The sequence below is a fragment of the Lontra canadensis genome, unplaced genomic scaffold (assembly GCF_010015895.1).
Source record: "Lontra canadensis isolate GAN:19392208 unplaced genomic scaffold, GSC_riverotter_1.0 scaffold27, whole genome shotgun sequence".
Lineage (NCBI taxonomy): Eukaryota > Metazoa > Chordata > Mammalia > Carnivora > Mustelidae > Lontra > Lontra canadensis.
Genome location: NW_022631021.1, coordinates 11655750 through 11676736, shown reverse-complemented (window position 1 = coordinate 11676736; position 20987 = coordinate 11655750). Strand labels below are relative to the sequence as shown.

Here is a 20987-nt window from a genome sequence, read left to right as displayed (position 1 = left end):
AGCAACTGTATGCCAGAATTCTGTCAATCTGGAAGAAATGGGTGCATTCCTAGAGACATATAAACTACCGAAACTGAACCGGGAAGAAACAGAAAACCTGAACAGACCCATAACCAGTAAGGAGATTGAAGCAGTCATCAAAAATCTTCCAACATTAACAAAAAAAAAAAAAAAAAAAAGAAAGAAAGAAAAAAAAAATCTCCCAACAAACAAGAGTTCAGGGCCAGATGGCTTCCCAGGGGAATTCTACCAAACATTTAAAGAAGAATTAATACCTATTTTCCTGAAACCATTCCAAAAAATACAATTGGAAGGAAAACTTCCAAACTCATATTATGAGGCTAGCATGACCTTGATCCTAAAAACCAGACAAAGACCCCACCAAAAAAGAGAATTACAGACCAATATCCTTGATGAACACAGATGTGAAAATTCTCACCAAAATACTGGCCAATAGAATCCAACAGTACATTAAAAGGATTATTCACCACGACCAAGTAGGATTTATTCCAGGGCCACAAGGTTGGTTCAACATCCGCAAATCAATGATTGTGATCATTAATAAAAGAAAGAATAAGAACCATATGATACTCTCCATAGATGCTGAAAAAGCATTTGACAAAGTACAGCATCCCTTCCTGATCAAAACTCTTCAAAGTGTAGGGATAGAGGGCACATACCTCAATATTATCAAAGCCATCTATGAAAAACCCACTGCAAATATCATTCTCAATGGACAAAAACTGAAAGCATTTCCGCTAAGGTCAGGAATATGGCAAGGATGTCCGTTATCACCACTGCTGTTTAACATAGTACTAGAAGTCCTAGCCTCAGCAATCAGAAAACAAAAAGAAATTAAAGGCATCCAAATCGGCAAAGAAAAAGTCAAATTCTCACTCTTTGCAGATGATATGATACTTTATGTGAAAAACCCACAAGAATCCACTCCAAAACTGCTAGAACTCATACAAGAATTCAGTAAAGTGTCAGGATATAAAATCAATGCACAGTTGCATTTCTGTACAGCAACAGCAAGATAGAAGATAGGGAGTCAATCCCATTTACAATTGCACTGAAAACCATAAGATACTCAGGAATAAACCTAACCAAAGAAGCAAAGAATCTGTACTCAGAAAACTATAAAGTACTTATGAAACAAATTGAGGAAAACACAAAGAGATGGAAAAATGTTCCTTGCTCATGGATTGGAAGAACAAATTTTGTGAAAATGTCTATGCTACCTAAAGCAATCTACACATTTAATGCAATCCCTATCAAAATACCATCACTTTTTTTTTTTTTTTTCAAAAAATGGAACCAAATCATCCTAAAATTTATATGGAACCAAAAAAGATCCCAGATAGCCAGAGGAATGTTGAAAAAGAAGGCCAAAGTTGGTGGCATCACAATTCCAGACTTCAAGCTCCATTACAAAGCCATAATCATCAAGAATATTATGGTACTGGCTTAAAAACAGACACACAGATCAATGGAACCGCACAGAGAGAGTCCAGAAATGGACCCTTAAGTCTACGGTCAACTAATCTTTGATAAAGCAGGAAAGAATGTCCAATGGCAAAGAGATAGTCTCTTCAACAAATGGTGTTGGGAAAATTGGACAGCCACATGCAGAAGAATGAAACTGGACCATTTCCTTACACCACACACAAAAATAGACTCCAAATGGATGAAAGACCTCAATGTGAGAAAGGAATCCATCAAAATCCTTGAGGAGAAACAGGCGGCAACCTCTTCGACCTCAGCCGCAGCAACTTCTTTCCAGAAACATCACCAAAAGCAAGGGGAAGCAAGGGCAAAAATGAACTATTGGGACTTCATCAAGATCAAAAGCTTTTGCACAGCAAAGTAAACAGTCAACAAAACTAAAAGACAACTGACAGAATGCGAGAAGATATTTGCAAATGACATATCAGATAAAGGCTAGTATCCAAAATCTATAAAGAGCTTAGCAAACTCAACACCCAAAGAACAAATAATCCAATCAAGAAATGGGCAGAAGACAGGAACAGAAATTTCTGCAAAGAAGACATCCAGATGGCCAAAAGACACATGAAAAAGTGCTCCACATCACTCGACATCAGGGAAATACTAATCAAAACCTCAATGAGAGACCACCTCACACCAGTCAGAATGGCTAAAATTAACAAGTCAGGAAATGACAAATGTTGGCGAGGATCAGGGAAAGGGGAACCCTCCTATACTTTTGGTGGGAATGCAAGCTGGTGTAGCCACTCTGGAAAACAGTATGGAGGGTCCTCAAAAAGCTGAAAATAGAGCTACCTTATGCCACTATAATCGCACTACTGGGTATTTACCCTAAGGATACAAATATAGTGATCTGTAAGGGCACGTGAACTCAAATGTTTATAGCAGTAATGTACATGATAGCCAAACTACAGAGAAAGCGTGGATGTCCATCAACAGATGAATGGATAAAGAAGAAGTGGTGTATATTTACAATGGAATACTATGAAGCCATCAAAAAAACCAAAATCTTGCCATTTGCAATGATGTGGATGGAACTAGAGAGTATTATGCTAAGCGAAGTCAGTCAATCAGAGAAAGTCAATTATTATATGATCTCTCTGATATGAGGAATTTGAGAGGCAGAGTGGCGGGGGGCTTGTGGGGGGTAGGAAAGGAAAAAATGAAACAAGATGGAATCGGGAGGGAGACAAACCATCAAACCATAAGAGACTCTGAATCTCACAAATCAAACTGAGGTTTGCTGGGGTGTGGGGGAGTATGGATAGGATGGCTGGGTTATGGACACTGGGGAGGGTATGTGCTATGGTGAGTGCTGTGAAATGTGTAAGCCTGATGATTCACAGAGCTGTACCCTTGGGGCAAATAATACATTATATGTTAATAAAAATAACAAAAACAAAAACAAAAACAAAAAAACAACAGCTAAAATTGTAATTCTACCAAAGGTACTCAGTCACCAGTTCAGCTGTTTACTTGGCTTACACCCCCAGCATCACGACATCCCAACCAGCTCCCCAGCTCTAATACACTGGTTTAAAATACCCTGGTTATCCCCCAAATCTCCATTTCTCCCATTAGTTTAATCTGTTTACTTCTTTTCTTATCTGTTCCTTCTTTTAAAAACAATTAGCTCACTTGGTAGTACTCCTCTTCCTTATCACACTTCTCCCTCGTGTTCACCTTTTAAACTCTCTCCCAACACAAGAAAATTTGCCTTTTCTCTAATTTAATTTTATTCTCTCAGCTCATTCATCTCTACTCATTGATGAAGGTATATGTTTTTATGTGAAAGGTAAACATTTAATATTTTAGGAAACATATTCTGTGTTTGTATTTCATCACTGAAAAAATTTTGTATCATGCTATCTACAACCATCAGAGTAGCCCAACAAAAACAATTCTGGCTTGGTAAAAAGGCTTGATAGTAAACTTTTTTTTTTTTTAATACTAAGAGCAATGATAAAATAAAAGTAGTAGCTACTACCTATTGAGTACTATTATGCATTTCCTTAACCTTTATAATAATTTTATCATATAGATTCTATCAGCATTTCAGTTATTTACTTTTTATGGTTTAGTATTTCTATTACTGATATCCTAAAAAGATTATCCAGCATCATATTGACATATGGGCGGTCTTCAACTAAAAAATGACTTCTGGCCTTTGTTTGCACATCAGTGCCTTCTTGGAAGAAGGCAATATGCAAACTCATTTCAGTTCCTTTTTCCCTCTCTATTTTCTGAGAAGCTAGCCACTCCAAATCTGCAAAGTACTACATATTGAGGAACTCTCCCAGAAGGTGCAAAATTCTGTATGTGGCTGAGTTTAATGTTTCAATATGGGACAAAGTATTTGGAAGTCCACCATTTGAAGATCTTAATCTACATCTTTAACTTAGCTATTATCAATAACAAAGCTGACAAAAGTAACTTCATTTCTCTGACAATATGGCAAATAGCTCTTTCAATCTCACCAATCTCTGTTAAGTATTGGAAGGCTGAACAATTTGCCCAAGGTCAAACCTAGAACATGGCATGGCATAACGAGACTAGATTTCAAGCCACCAAACCCAGAGATCACATTCTTCCTCGCTTTCCTTCACTAAGAATCCTTCAAATCTTGTTTACTAACCTTTACCTACTCTGGATCTGGCATTATTTAGCTGTTCAAATATTGGGAATAATGGTTTACTGAAGGTTTCTTAACACTGTATATATATATATATATATATATATATATATATATATATATATATATATTTAAGATTTTATTTATTTATTTGACAGAGAGAGACAGAGCGAGAGAGGGAACACAGAGGGGGAGTGGGAGAGGGAGAAGCAGGCTTCCTGTGGAGCACAGAGCCCGATTCGGGGCTTGATCCCAGGACCCTGAGATCATGACCTGAACCGAAGGCAGATGCTTAATGACTGAGCCACCCAGGCGCCCCAACACTGTATATTTTTAACTCAAATGCTTTTAACAGGAATTTGAATAAATGGATCATTATGTGATCAGTATTTTTCAAAATGAAGGAAGGATATTGTGATATAATCTATGCCTTGTTTACTTCTGATCTTGCAAACAGTAAAAAATGCATTAAAATTTGGAAAAAATTTGTTACACATCACTGCTATAGATCAAATGTGCCCCACTGCCCCAATTCATATGTTGAAACTAAATCCCTAGTGTGGAGGTATTTGCAGGTGGGCCTCCTAGGAGGTGATTAGGTCATGAGAGTGGTGATCTCATAAATAGGATTAATGAACTTCTAAAAGGGCCCTAAATTATCCTTCAAACCCTTCCACTATGTAAAGATACAACCAGAAGATGTCCATCTATGGACCAGGAAGTGGGTCCTCACTAGACACCAACGTGCCAGAACCCTGATCTTGACTTCCCGGTCTTGCAATATATTTTCTCAGGACCATAAATTTGGCATCATTTCAAGTTGAAATGTAGTTAGGCACCAATTTTGTCAATTCCCACTTAACTTTATAATGGAAAACCATTTATTAAAATACCTCATGAAAGTTCAACGATAATTTAAAAATATAGGAAATGTTACCATTTTCTTTCAGTCTGAATAATTAGGAAAATGCCAACTTAAACAGAAATTTGATCTATAATATTGTTCAATATTAGATAAGTTAACGATTCTGTAAAATAATTAGAATCATGTTAGAAATAAAGTAAACCTTTTCCTTTAAATTCATGCTTTTCTTCTGATATTTTAATGAAAGTAAGTGTGATTTAAAAGTCTTGTACTTTTTTTCAATTTTAAAATCAGAAAGTGAGGGAAATTCTTCAAAAAACCTCAAATTAAATTTTTGACTCACTGATGCCCTATTTTGACAGTTGAAGGATTCCTGAAATAAGAAAGCTTTATGTATTGATAGAGTGGAATACTGGAAAAGGCAGATGCTGCTTTTGCCTTGAATTATAAAAGTAAAATCTGTAGTTTTCTATCATTTGCAAAGATTAACTGAAGAAGTCAGCAATAAAAATTCAAGTTTAAGTCAAATGTTGCAGTTTTGTAAGTCATAGTTCACTAAATACAAAATGTTTTTTAAAATAAGGGAGATTCTCCTGTGTTGACACCAGTAACCAACTATCCTCTAGTGTTCCTGTGACTTTAGACTCACAATCATGCTTGTCAGAAAAGAAACCAATCTGGCGATTTTGGAGAATTGTATCCACATGGAGTCCAATAATGATAACACTTTTGTCCTACATAATATTCTTCAGGTCATGATATTATGTCTACTCCCCATCTCTAATGTCAGCATATAGGTTGAATACATTTCAGAAAGAGAAGTAGTTTATAGATTTTAGAGTCTGAAAAAGATGTAAATGTTGTAAGAATAACAGCAAGCTTATGGCAAGTTCTTGTTTAAGAGAAATTTATTGCATCAAGTTCCAACTTTAAAATTCATGAAACAATTCACAAGCATGCCTCTACATTCTAGAATTTACAGAAATGCCCTGTTACCCACTGTCCAGCTGTTGCAAATAATTTTGATAGCTTTGCCCAGACTGAGAGCATAAGAAGAAATCAGGCATATGAATCTGGGCACAAAAGGCTGATTTTACCCCCACTCTGCTCTGGCATATCACATACCCGCCTACACCGTTCCTCCCTCAAGTTTTTCATCATTCTCTGAAGTGACAGAATGGAGGAGAGAAGGATGTTTTTAAGTTAAAAGCATTCCATTTAAAGCACTCACATTTATTCTGAGAAAAGACTACATCCTCGAACACTATGTTTGTATATGAAGTAACCCAGTGTGCTGAAGCCCAGTAATTCAGTTTCCCACATAGTAACAAATTGAGCTGAATGAAGATTAATCAAGTTATATGACAACCCATTAGGATTTTAAGATAACCAACAACAACAGAAACAGAACTAAGTGAATATTTTGTGATTTTTAAATTTTAGTCTATGTAAGTTTTGTTTTCAGTTATTCTGTACACTTAAATGTGGCAAAAATAGAAAAAAAATTATTCTAACAGGTCAGACTGAACAAAATAGTATTCATAGATTATAGAATTTTTTTCTTTTTCTTTTTTTATCACACATTTACCTTTTATCTGTATCTGATTACATCTATATCCATCACTATAACTATCTACAGAGAGTTAACAGATATCATACATTTATCACCTGTCTCTATTGCTAGCACTTTTAAGGAGACCTAAGGCAGAAAATATCTATTTAGTTCAAAGTATCTAAATACATAAAAATTAAAAAAAAAGTTATTTGTTTCAATGGACTATATAGTCAGTTCAAAGAGAAACAGAGAGCAAATCTATGAATAATTTATCAGATGATTAAGGATTTCTAGAGGAGAAAAAGCACTGATTTTTCCTTCTAAAAAATGATATTAAATGTTTTTAGTAGAGAAATATCATTTTAACTCCTATCCCTTTCTACTGGACCATCCCAATTTGCATGTAAATATGTTTCAATATTGTCTACCCTAACATACTGTTCATCCCAAGTCCCTCTTGCCTCGTTAGTAACCATCATAGTATTTTCCAGCATAGGTGTTAATTCTACATCCTCTACTTTCTGCATTATCATAAACAAATTTGATATAAGTATATTGGATTCTTTACCTATATAATGAGAAGAAGAAGAATACCTATTTCCTATGGTTATTGTGGGACTTTAAAGTTAATACATATAAAATATTTTAAAACAATACTAGGACCTTAAGTGTTCAATACATGTTAACTGGTATCATTATGCATGCACTTAAAACTAAGTTTTGAGAAAGTTTGCTACCCTCAGTATCTTTAATGTTTTCCAATGTTGTTTCTCTCCACACTATTCCATACAACCATTTTCTAAGTCACCAGTATTGCGAATTCAAAGGAATGCTTGTCTTTTCTTTTTATCCTGTATCTTTCTCAGTATCTTCACATAGAAAGTCCTTAATAAGTATCTGTTGACTGATTGGATGCATGATTTAATTACTTAAAGTAGGATGGCAAAACACAATCAATACAAATGTATTTATTATGGTGTGAGTGTATGTGTCCCTCCAAATTCATATGTTGAAATCCTAATGACCAATGATGGTATTAAGAGACAGAGCCTTTGGAAGGTGTTGAGGTCATTAGGGTGAGGCCCTCATGAATGGTATTAGTGCCCTTAAAGGAGAGATCCTACTGAACTCTCCAGCCCCTTTAGCCATGAGAGGATACAATGAGAAGTCTGTGTCCCAGAAGAGAACGCTCACCTGATCATATTGGTACCCTGATCTCACATTTCCAGCCTCTAAAACTGTGAAAAATGTATTTCTTATGCTTATAAGTTACTCACTCTGTATTCTTCTGCTATAGAAGATGGGATGGACTAAGAAAATCAGTGCCCAGAAGTGGAAGTGCTGTTGTAACAAATACCTAAAACTGTATAGTGGCTTTGAATTGGATAATGAATGGAGGGTGGAAGAGTTTTGAGGTTTATGCTAACAAAAGCCTACATTGCCATGAATGAAGTATTAAAAAGCAAGTCTGGTGATGATTCAGAAAGAGAAGGCTGTAGAGAGAGCGTTAGTCCTCTTAGAGAATATCTAAGTGGCGGTGAATAATGTTAGTAAAAATACGGATGTTAAAGAACATTCTAATAAAGTCTGCGATGGAAATGAGGAACACACTATTGAGTAATTGAAGAAAGGCCACCTTTGTTATAAAGCAGCAAAGAATTTGGCTGAATTGTGTTTGTGTCCTACTGTTTCCTGGAACATAGTACTTGTGAGCTATGAAATTGAGTATTTGGTGGAAGCTATTTCTTTTTTTCTTTATAATTTTATTTAATAAAAATTATATATATTTAAGGTTGCAACATGATGGATTTGACTACTATACATAGTGAAATGATTACTATAGCCAAACTAATTAATATATCTCATCACAAAGGTGAAATCATTTCTAAGCAAAGTGCTGAGGGTGCGGCTTGGCTTCTCTTGAATGTTGACAGCAAAATGAAAGAAGAAAGAAATGAATTAAAGGTGGAATTATTAATCAAAAAGGAAGAGCTTAAAGAAATTTTGAAAATTCTCAGCCTGTCCACATAGAAAAAGTGAGAAAGCATGTTCTGAAGAGAACACTAATGGTGTGTGACTGAGGGACCTTCTGGTAAGGAGATTAGTATGGGTATTAACCAAAAACCTATTCAGCCACTCCAGCAGAGAAACAGCTATTTTGAACTGAAGGGAAAGGAGAAGTAAAGAAATGAAGAAAAGTGTCAGGACATCTTAGATTTTACGGGATAGGACATGGAGCTATTATTGACTTAGCACACGTAATACTCTTAAGACAAGGAGAGAAGGACCCCAAAGGTGATTCAGAGATTATCAAGGCTGCCTGCATAGGTTCAAAAGGGAGACTTACCCCTGGGTTTCAGCAGGTGAGATGACCCCTGACAAGAGCCATGGGGGTAGTGCTGCACAAAGTGTTGGGGATTGACCAGTGCCTCCAAAGCATGGAGTATGCTACCTCCACCTAGATTTCAAAGATGGAGCCTTCTGGAGCCCTGAACCTGCAACCCCAGACTGATAGAGCACCTGCCCAGGATTCCAACCTTAAAAAATTATGGTCAGCAACTACAACCCCTTAAAGCTGTCATATGGGCTGTGCTCAGCAAAGTCATGAAGGGATGCTCCAGTAGGTCTTAAGGTTTTGAACTTGCTCTGAATCTGTTACTCTTTTCCCCCTTCCTATTTCTCTCTTTTGGAATGGAAAATATCTATCCTATGACTGTCCCACCATTGTATTTTGGAAGAACATTCTATATTTGATTTCACAGGTTCAGAACTAGAGAGCAATTTGATTGTATCTGATTTGTATGACATTTTGATAAGACTTTAGACTTAGACTTTTGAGTTGATGCTGGAGTAAGTGAAGATTTTTAGGGCTACTGAGGTGGAATGAATGTATTTTGCATGCAAGAAGGACATGAATTTGGGGAGGGGGCAGAGTAGAATACTATGGTCTGAACATTTGTGACCCTCCCAAACTCATAGGTTGACATTCTTATGCCTAATGTGATGGTATTAGGAGGTAGGACTTTTGGGAGTTGCTACTCCTCCTTTGGCAGGACCAAGTCCTCATGAATGGGAGTAGTGTTCTTACAAAAAAAGACCCCACAGAGTTCTCTAGCCACTGCTGCTATGTGAAAATACAACTAGAAGTCTGCCCTGAAGAGGGCTCTCATCTGAGCACAACAGCACCCTGATTTCAAACTTCAGTCTCCAGAATTGTGAGAAATAAATTTCTGCTGTTTATAAGCTGCCTCATTTGTGGTATTTTGTTATAGCAGCTCAAACATTGTTTGCTCATTTTAAAGACCCTGTTCTTTTATCTGGATAGAAGAAAAAGAAACAGATCACAAGTATTCTAAGAACAATTTTTTTTTGTTCTTTGAGAAAATAGAATTTTATTGTTATTTTTATAATCCTCTCTCCTCCAACCTTCTCTCCTTACCCAACTTCCTCCAAAGTTGTTCATTTCCACTAATTACACAGTATTCTGATGGTTTTTACTCAGGTCCTGAAGAAAAACTTCTCTAGAATTTATTCTCCAACTATTTATTTAGCATTAGAGTCACTAGAAACTGAGCTATGGGCTGCAGACAGATGGCTGAACAAGACATATCTGTGTCCTAAAGTGGTTTCCAGTGTAGGCCAGAAGATAAATATGCAAACAAATATTTATAATGTAATATGGCCAGGTGCTTCATGAAGATAGGAACTTGGTCTGACCTCTTCACTAAATTATTCCTACCACAAAATCTTAGAATAGATGTTGTATAATATTATAGTAATGGTATGCACCAGTCTGTCTGAGCAAGTCTGTAAAACTCAGCTGGAATGGGGAAGTTTATAAGCATTTGAGTCCAAATGCCCCAGGACTTGAAATTTACACTTCATATGAGTCCTGTGCCAACCCTGTGAGGTCTATGCCTTATTAAATATTTTGGCTTTTCAAATTATCTTTCTCCATGATTACCTGTGTATCTTCTAGAGCAGGCATTTGAAAATCCTATGAAAAAGAGGCAAAGTGGATCTTATCACGTGGTTGAAACAGATCTGGTATGATTTCAAGTGCATGCAGAAAATCTCAAAAACAAGCAAAAACTTTTCTCTTGGCTTGCTAATACCAGAAATCTCACCCTCTGAGATTTATTCTTTTAGATGAAGGCTTTTAGCTCACTGAAGTCTAAATATCCCCAGGAGAGGAAGAATATCAAATTATCAAACATTTAACAACTTGCTATAATTGCTTTGATCAGATTCTTTCCTGGGAACACAAACTGATCAGAAGAAGCCAGTAAAAGTGCAGGGGTATTGGGCCTGGAGGGGGCGGGTACCACTACCAGGAAAAAAAGGGTTAAAAAAGACGGAGGGTGCCCAAGACAGCCAGCTGGGAAGCTGTCCCTGCCAAGTGGTTTTGCTCTTGCCTGCAATCTAGCTTTTCCAGCCTGATGGGACAGGGGTAACATCTGTGCTGGGGCTGTCAGCATCCCACAGGTGCAGACAATCTAGTTTATTAGAAGTGAATTTGTAAATAGAGAGAAAAGCAACTGGCACTTTGAGCCACCAGAGATTAGCAGCAGTAATGAAACAGGCAAAGACTTGCCTGAGCACTGCTTTTACTGGTGGTACAAAACAGTCACTCAAAACAGCTTAAAAGCAGGAAATGCTTACCAAAAACAACCAAAATAATGAAGTTCAGTTTATAATATGAAGTTTTCTTGATATGTCTGAAAACAATAGTCTGATATACAGAGTATTAGATATATGACTATTACGTCCTGATTTACTTGAGAAAACTCTGGCAGGAATGGAAGCAAGCGAGCTTCAGTCAATGTCAAATATAAACAATCACATACTCTTTCTAGAAAATATTAATTAAATCACAGTTTTATGCAAAGAGAGACAGTTATTTAAAAATGAGTCCCGGGGAATCTGGGTGGCTCAGTCAGTTAAGCTTCTGACTTGTGATTTCGGCTGTGGTCATGATCTTGGAGTCATGGGATGGAGCCCTGCATCAGGCTTTACACTCAGTATGGAATCTGCTTGACCCTCTCCTTTCGCCCCTCCCCTTGCTCTTTCTCTCTCACTCAAATAAGTAAATAAAATCTTTAGAAAAATTTTTTTAAAAGTTCCAGTGATAAGTTCAGCAAATTAGTTTATTAGCACAAGCACCATCACCACTATTTGCTATTTCTTATTACTAACTTCAAAGTTTTAATTTTAGATTTTATATAAGGCATATACATTCTAATATGCTATACATTGATTTTGTAGGTGGAGGAGTGAAAGTGAAGACAGAACCTTAACTTCACAGTTTGTTTCCTTGTAAGTCAAAAGAGAGCTTTAATCTACATGTTTTCTTTTGGCTTTGTCTATGATCCATGATTTAAGCATGTGGAAAAATAGTTGATTTTTTTCAACTTCATTTTCCACCTATATTGCATCCCCTCTTTTTGAAGCATTCTAGATTTTCTACTTAATTTGAAATATAAAACTGATAGTCTCAAATCTCCCAGTAAATAAATTGCCTCCCTATTCCATGTAGACAGATTTGGAACTTTCTGAGAAATATGTGTAGTGTGTCATTACATATGTGCAGTGTCACTTCCATCATTAAATTCCACTAAACTATGCATATATACAAATATAAAGAATACTATCTGTGTTTAATTCAATGCTTAATTGTAATTATGTGTATACATTATCATAAATCCTTTTGTATTTTATTTATTTATGTATCAGAGAAGGAAGAAATACATTCTAGTGAGTTAAAATGTAGGTAGCACTTTTCCAGGATATTTCTTAATATGGTTTCTTAACCTTCAGTCATTCACAAGCTGCCTTATGATGGTTGCTATAGTTTTAAAGTTCCTGTATTACTGTTTGCTTCATACGTTTCTTTAAAACAACTCAGAACTAACACTGCTACCCACTCCTATTTTTTTTTTATTTAAAGGTTTTATTTATTTGGCAGACAGAGATCACAAGTAGGCAGAGAGAGAGAGGAGGAAGCAGGCTCACTGCTAAGCAGAGAGCCCGATGCGGGGCTTGATCCCAAGACCCTGGGATCATGACCTGAGCTGAAGGCAGAGGCTTTAACCCACTGAGCCACCCAGGTGCCCCTACCCACTCCTATTTTGTTCTGAGCAAAAAACCTCATGAAATTGCAAGCTTGGTTGTAGACTGTATCAAACCATACCAACATACATTTAAATGAAAACAAATAAAAATTTGTCCACACATTGTCCCCAATTTATCTCACACATGGGGAAACACAGAAGTTGTTCTGTATACAAATTAATTAAGAGCAAAGAGTTTGGAGTTAATGGCCCAAGTTTAAACTTGGACCCTACTGCTTAGCTGTATGCTTCTCTATTCCTGTTTCCTCATTAGTTAGACATTGATAATAAAATTATCTATTGTACAGGGTTCTTTTGAGAGTTAAGATAACATGTAAAAAAATTCAGGGTAGTTTCACACAGTGCAAGATACAAACTTTTTTTTGCTAATTTTTACTTTATATGAAGTAAATTTGCATCCCCTGACTTTTCTCTGTGCAAGTGTTGCTTCAATATTAGCTATTAGGCTGAGACTGAAGCCCAGATTATTTGATCCAAATCCAAGCCCCCAAGAGAGCTGCTAAAGCTTCTAAATAAGTCTAAATCACTTTCCTGAGCAGTTTATTTCCTGGGAGACTCTAACTCATTGTTCCAGGCATACATTAATCAATTCAGACTTTAATTCAAATATTTACTGAGTGGCTACTGTGCACAACACAGAAGATATTAAGGGGATACAAAGATGAGTCAGGCCAAGCTCTTCCCTGGGAGAGTTAACAAATAACATCCATACAATTAAGAATTGACAGGAGCCACAGGAGAGTTTCACACTCCAGGACACTGCCTCTGGAATTCTGTGAGATGTGAGGTGATTCCTAGCTTAGGGGATCTGAAAAGTGTCAGATTAGGAAACTTTAAGGAGCCCGGGACTCTGCAAAACACTTCAAATGCATTGCCTCATTGACTTCTGACCATTTGCCTCTCAGTTTTCCCTTTTTGCAAAAGCAAAAAAGTAACTGTGTAAATAATGAAGTTTGGTCCCAGGCTCAATACTACAGCATGTTATTACATTTATGTTATTTAATATCTGTTAGAAAAAGAAACAGAAAAAGTTGTGAGGAATTACTGTTTCAGTTGTGTTCCATCCCACTTGCTGTCTTGTCATTTGAATGCTATTTACTCTAGTAATTTATTTCTTTAGAAAATTAAATGGCATATTGGTGTCCCATGAGAGTTAGCACAGCTTCCAAAATTACTTAGCCTCTTCCCCCTGAAGCAGCTCATACATTAGGAGAATGAATTTAATTAAATGTAGAATAATTATATTTCTGAATATTTAAATCATGATTCAAAACAACCAAAATGAATATTGTTATCCTAAACTTAAAGAAAAAGAAAATTTTTACATTTCCCCAGTCTTTTAAATGCTGGCTCTTTGTACATCTTCATCTGCTGGACAATTTCACTTGATTGGAAAAGAGATGTTTCTGCACAGGCTTTAGGTTCTGGTGTAGAGATGACACAATTATCCAATGTTTGCCAAACACATGCAGTTTTGAAGTAATGAGAGACACTGTTATGCAGAATGATTTTGGGGGATGGAATTATCTCCATATTGTCAAAATCTGTTCCAACATAATCTCCTTTTTTCCTCTCCTATTGTAACTACAACTTCTGTGGCCCTGAGCAGAGTCGGGTAAGCTGTGGAAAAATCTGTCAGGTGAACAAGCTTAATTAGCCCATAATAGTTCTTCAGCATTCCTAAATCCAAGCCCTAAAGACAGATATGATTAAAGTCTATAAAGAATAAAAATGTACTTAAAATGCTATTTTGAGGCTCATTAAACTTGAATTAGTCAACATCTATTTCTGGGGGCAGAATCAATTTGCATTTATTCAATGGTTCTCTTTGGCCAATTAATATTTGGGTGATCACATTAAATAACTTGAATCAAAACAAAATAATTAAAATATATATTGAAAAAAGTACATTTAAAAAATGAGATTGAAAATAATTAGAATTCAGAATAATATACCAATTGTTGATGACTCTTTCACCCCCATGAAGAAAATCACATATACCGAATAACGTTAAAAAAAAAAAAAAAAAAGTAAAGACAAGACATAAACAAACAAAAAAACCCTGTGCATGGGTGGCCTATTTTGCTTCTAGCTTAAAGAGTTCACAATTAAACTCTAACTGCCAATAAATTAAGGTGCTATGGAACAAGTGACTCTTTTATTTTTCATCTAAGAGGGGTCCAAAAAATGCCTATTCTACTTTGCCATCAGGCAACGTCTCCAAAATATCTCTTCAAGATTCTGGCAGAAATGTATAGAGTGTTCCTAAATTCTCAGACATATCTGAGTAATTTGCCCTTTTTCTATTTTCATAGTAATGAGTGAAGAGATGTATTGTAACCAAATTTTAAAAGCTTGTTGGGAAGGGAAATGAAGTAGTTCAGGGCTACTGTTTTGATTCTTGTAATATAGTAGTGAGGTCAGCAAACTTTTTACAAAAGGGGACAGAGAGTAAATATTTTAGACCTTGAGTGACATCTGATCTCTGTAATTGAGACTCTGCCCCTGTCAGGTGCAAGCAGCCCTAGACAATAACAAAGACAAATGGGTGTGGCCGTGCTCTAATAAAACTTAACTTTGAAAACAGGTGGTAGGTCAGATTTGGCTGTGGTTTGCTAACCCTTATATAGGGTAATGCCAAAACTGATAAGGCAAACCTAGTCAAGGAGGAATATTTTCTCAGTTTTTCAGGTGAAGCTGTGTTCTCTACAGTTTTAATTTCATGTATATAAAGCTGTAACTGGAGAAATTGGTAGAAATTTCCAGAGGGACTCATGGGATCCTCAGGCCTTTTGCTGACCTGAAGACCTTTATCTGACACTGGTTAAAGATGCTGATCTCCTTACTGAACACCCTGTCTATAATAAATTCTTTGTTACCCTTTAGAAAAGCTAACCTTGTTTGATTTCCCACAGGTTGCATCTATTGTTGACCCTCTGTCATCTGTATCTTCAACAGACATTTGTACATTAATACTTGCAATGGATAGAGACTGTTTAGTCAGCATCTCAATATCTCTTTCACCAGAGGGTGCCAATCACTTATGATGCTTCAGAGCCTACTCTGTAGGTATAATCTGTTTCCAAGTGGCATAGCTTGGTGGACAACATGGTATTAAAGGGCATCAAAAAAGAGAGCAATTTCAATAAATCACTGAAGAAGTATTCTGCTATTAATATCAGACATGCAATTCCTTCTCACAAGTGAAGTCTGAACAGCACCGAGTAGGGCCTTCCAGTCCAGGATTATTCAATATTAATTTCCAAACTACCTACTCTCAGATCTCAAGACAAAGAGCTTTCCCATTATTTTTATGTTAGCAATGCACGGAACTGCTATACTTTAGCTGGAATATTGTAATTTGACTTCCACTCTCCAGGGTCTACTTCACAAATCAAGTAATATGATATGTGGTATAAATCCATGCAGATAAAATAATCTGGGGTCATGTTGCATTGAGACAGTATCCAAAGTAAGCCATGAGTTTGATACCAGGAAATAGAGAGTGAAGAAACTCATAGTTGAGAGTAGGCAAAGTGATTAAGAGTGAAGACAACAACATATGTCAAATCAGGAAAAGAATCAAATCCTAACTAGCAGTATGGTTACTGAAATCAATGGTTAAGTGAGTCTATGGTCTTTCAGGATAAAAAGCATCTATGATTTTTCCAGAAAATAAGAATTATGTATGATTTTCTCTTTTAAACAATATCTTGTCATTCCACATTAGTGGGCAGAGAATGAAGAATCACAAAATGGGGGGGGGGCAGTTAAGATAAAATAATAGTCCTCTAGTCTTGTTCTTCCTAGACCTCCAGATATGATAATTAAAATTTCCAAAACCATTAAGAGGCTGTTAACTTGATTGAAAGAAAAGATTCTTATTTTACCCAGGAATGATGAAAACTGGCATTTTATTAATCAATGTTGGGAAACCATTAACCTAAATCTGAATACTATTTTGATATTTTAATCACTCTGGTAAACTCCCTGCTGCATCATTTGCTGGCCTATGCTTGAATTTCTCCAATTATGAAAAATTTTCTAACACCTGATATATCTCACTTGTTTTTAGATTCTAAGGAGCATTTCTACTTTGCACTGAAATCGATCTGCTTATAACCACACTGTTAGTCCTTATCTTAATTTGTTGGGCTTTCCATTACAAAATACCAAAGCTAAAATACTGGTTGGCTTGAATAACAGAAATTTATTTTCTCACAGCTTTAGAAGCTAATAAGTCCAAGATCAAATCGCTAGTCAATTGAGTTCTTGGTGAGGGCTCTCTTCTTGACCTGCAGAGGGTGACCTTATTACTATGTCCTCAAATAGAAGAAAGAGCTCTGAGCTCTTCTTATAAGGGCGCCAGCCTATTGGATTAGGGTTCTATCCTTATGACTTCTTTTAGACTTTATCCTCCCAAAAGGCTCTATCTCCAAATACAGTCACATTGAGGGTTAAAGCTTCAATACATGAATTTTAGGAGGGGATACAGTCAGTCCGTAACAGTCCTCATTCTGTCTCATAGTACCACATACACGAAGTTTCATCTCTTTTCCATACACCAACTCTACCAATATCCGAAAACATTTCTTTGTGTAGCTCCACTAACTTTTCTCAAAAGATTTCAAGTCTTATTAATATTTTGAACCATTCTCTGAATATGGGCCAAAAGATCATTATCACTCTGGGGTAATAACCAGAACGTTAATAACATAAGCACATTTACTTAGTGTCAGCAAGAATTTTTATTCTCGTTATTCTAATTCCTACTTATATATCTCTCACAATGTAAGAATAGATTTTCCCAGTTACACCATAGTTACATCTAATTATTGACTTTACTGTGTTTTCATTCAACTAGGATAACAGCTTTTTTTCAAATATATGTATGATCTCTAAACATATTCTTCTATATCTTTATTCCTGTATTAGTTTCTTTGACTCAATTTTAAGACCTTGTATTGATGATGATGACATCAATAAGGATGATGATAATAATAATGATAATGATCTTAACGCTGACGAAGGAAAGGAAATGAGTGTCACCTGAGTGTTTGTTAGGTGCCAAAGACTGTGAAGAAAACCTTATATGCTTTAGAATATTTAATCCTTAGAATTTTATGACTGTAGGCATTATTATTCCAAAACAGTAAATGAAGAAATAAACCTTTACAAGAAAAAATCTTCAATTTGTCTTTCATAATTACCTGGTTCCATAATTCTGACCAATCCATAAAAATTCTAACCATGTATATATTTATACATGCTGACCATGTTGGGATGTTGGAAAGAGCAAACTACACCCCTGACCAAGGGATGAAAGCATGAGCCATTACTTAAGATATTCTATACTACCTGAAAAGTTAGCTAGCACTTCTTCCTGCATGGTGCCATGTTGTCTCAACCTATCTCTTGGGTCAGAATTTCTTGGTGCACAGTAAGTTGGAACTATTCCTGACCTGGCTGTAACTGTAGTATTTTCTTTAGTTGTAAATACATGTTTTTGTCAGGTTAGAATTTTTGGAAAATTAAACTATAAGATAGTATTACGGCTTTCAGGCAGATTAAGGATGAAACTTTTGATGGAAAAGTATTTTCTCTTTTTTTTACTTGTTTTACTACAAAATACACACAACATAGTTATAAAGGCACCACTCTACTTCTATATATAATAGGCCTGCAGAATGCCAAATGGAAAATGAATACTCCTATTACTATATGAAATGTACTAGAGCTAGGTTACTGAATGCCAAAGAAAGTAACTATTTCTTAAAGGAGTGAAGATTTTAAGGACTTCATTTTCAATGTATATGTTATCCCATTCCTATGCCCTGTGGGCTCTCAGATGTACAACAAACAAAAGAAGGAGGCTTAGCTGATGTAGCCCTGTGCAGCCAAGGGACTCAGAAATGTTTTATCTTGAAAACCTAGGAGTAACTCAGAAAGGGAAAATCAATCTCAGGCAAAAACAAATATTCTGTGTTTTGGACACAATACATCCAAAAAGTGATCCTTTCTGGAAAATTTACTAAAGAATATAGAACTACAATATATTCCTACTATCATGATACTGCATTAAGAGCTATAAAAGTATATATTTTTAAAGAAAACCAATTTTATGATTTACTCAGAAAACATGTTCTTTGTACCTACTATGAGCTAGGTCCTGTCTAAGACCCTGAAGATAAAAATACAAATAAAATGTAAGAAGTACTTTCTAAGACTTAACATATAGGGGAAGGCACAGCCAGATACAGAACTGACTACTAAAGAGAATGTGAGCCTGGTGGTGGGTATTAAGGAGGGCACGGATTGCACGAAGCACTGGGTGTTATATGCAAACAATGAATCATGGAACGCTATACTAAAAACTAGTGATATACTGTATGGTGAGTAACATAACACAATTAAAAAAAAAAAAGCAAAAGCTAATAAATAAATAAATAAATAAATAAATAAATAAAATATGTAGACATTGCCACAGTAACATAAATAAGGGAAAGATGGATTCTCTTATGGGCTCAAAAGTATTCACAAAATAGCTAAATTTGAATACATTATATATAATATAATCTACATTGTATATATATCATTTTAACAGAGTATTAAAACATTTTAGTCCATATTCTGTATCTTTTTCACAATTTCAATTAAACTTACTAAGTAGTCTCAAAACATCTTCCCACAAATATAACATAAGTAAAACTTCTCTTGGGTTTGAGGGAAATGTAATCAGAGAAGTACTACTTCAATAATTACAATTTTTTCCTCTTCAAAGCTGCTTATATCTTTAATTGTTTTGAATACCAGAGCTTTTTATTTATCCCTCCCCTTCTTTATTCAATGGCAACTATAATTTTAAATATAAGATGGACTCATACATGGAAATAGCATTTACAAACAGCCAGTTATGTCCCCCCAAGTGTTGTCTTAGAAATGGCTTTGCTTTCTTAGACCTGGAATAAGTTGAGTATTATCTAGCTATCAGTTTTAAGTTATTCACTAGGATTTTTTCAGGATCATTTGTTTTATTACCTGTATTTGGGACTGTTTGAACACTCAAATTAGAGCGATGATATCAAATAGATGGAGGAAGCCATCAACAATTTGTCAGAGTTAGTCTTGCCTTTTATTGCCTGGTAATTTTATATAAAATCTTCAACTTCAACATTTGCAACATCAACTGCTGGTCTTCAGATGATAAGCATGAATAATAACAGGGGAGATATAAAAATGCAGTTTGCATTACCATCAAGATCTATACTGAAAATCACTAAATATAAATAAAGGAATAGAGCCCTATTCAGATTCCAAATAAATTAGAGTAGAAATTCATGAAATAATGTATAGGCCATAAGACTATATCTTCCATAGTCATAATAGTTATTTGAATAGTAAAAGACAGTCAAAATAGTTTTTCCTATTCATGTGGAAGACTTCTTTACTCTGGGAGGGAGAGGTTGCTAATTAATTATCTGACCATAACTGGTACCCTGACAAGAGCATTTCAAAGCAATGTATTTATAAATTGTATCAAAATTTCACAATAAACATAAAAGGTATTTCCTTGAAATGTTATTTCAGAATATAAAATCAAATTCCTGGCTCTTAGCATCTTATGTTAAAAGATTATAGAAAATATGGTGATTATTAGAATAGACCAAGAATGAACCAGACATTGACTATTCTGAGCTTTTGTTGTTTGGAGAGAGGAAGGAGTGGGAGGGCATAACTCCCCTAATAAAATTATATAATAATATGAAATAACATCTTTTACTTTCATTTTCACTTTAACAGCAGTGTCATAAATAGGGTTATCATTGTGAAACTATTCTGAGACTTCATCAGTTTTCCCAGGGGCCTCATTTAATTTGTCAAAATTCAAACCATTCCCTTTTAAAATGGAGATTATAATAGTTTCTACTTCTTGGGGTTGTGATGAGGGAACTATTTTCTGTAAGGTTCTTAGCAGATTAGTTCAGAGCAAGTGTTCAATACATGTTGGCTATTACTTCGTGAGAAGCTACACAAAATCATTATCATTCTATCAAATGGTAGGTAGGAACAGAAGCACAGTTTATTAATAATGTCTTGGACTAAGTACATTTAAAAATTAAACTTAGCATCCTTTCTTGTTTTATTTAAATTTTATTCTATCACAGCTACATATCCCAAAAAAGTGCAAATAACTCCACAATACCATTAAAACATTAAAAGTAAGGTATGTCATCACTAAAAATTTCTAAAACGCCAAAGGTAGGCAGGATGAGGGTAGTTGTATAGTGAGATTTCCTA

The 20987-nt window shown here is 35.4% G+C and overlaps 1 protein-coding gene across 1 annotated transcript in view; it reads right to left on the bottom strand.

Annotated features, from left to right (window-relative positions):
- Positions 1-20987, bottom strand: part of EYS (eyes shut homolog) — a 1652140-nt gene that overhangs the window by 548852 nt on the left and 1082301 nt on the right. Inside the window, 1 exon segment of the mRNA XM_032864581.1 lies at positions 20138-20155. Within this exon segment, the coding sequence (XP_032720472.1) occupies positions 20138-20155 (18 nt within the window).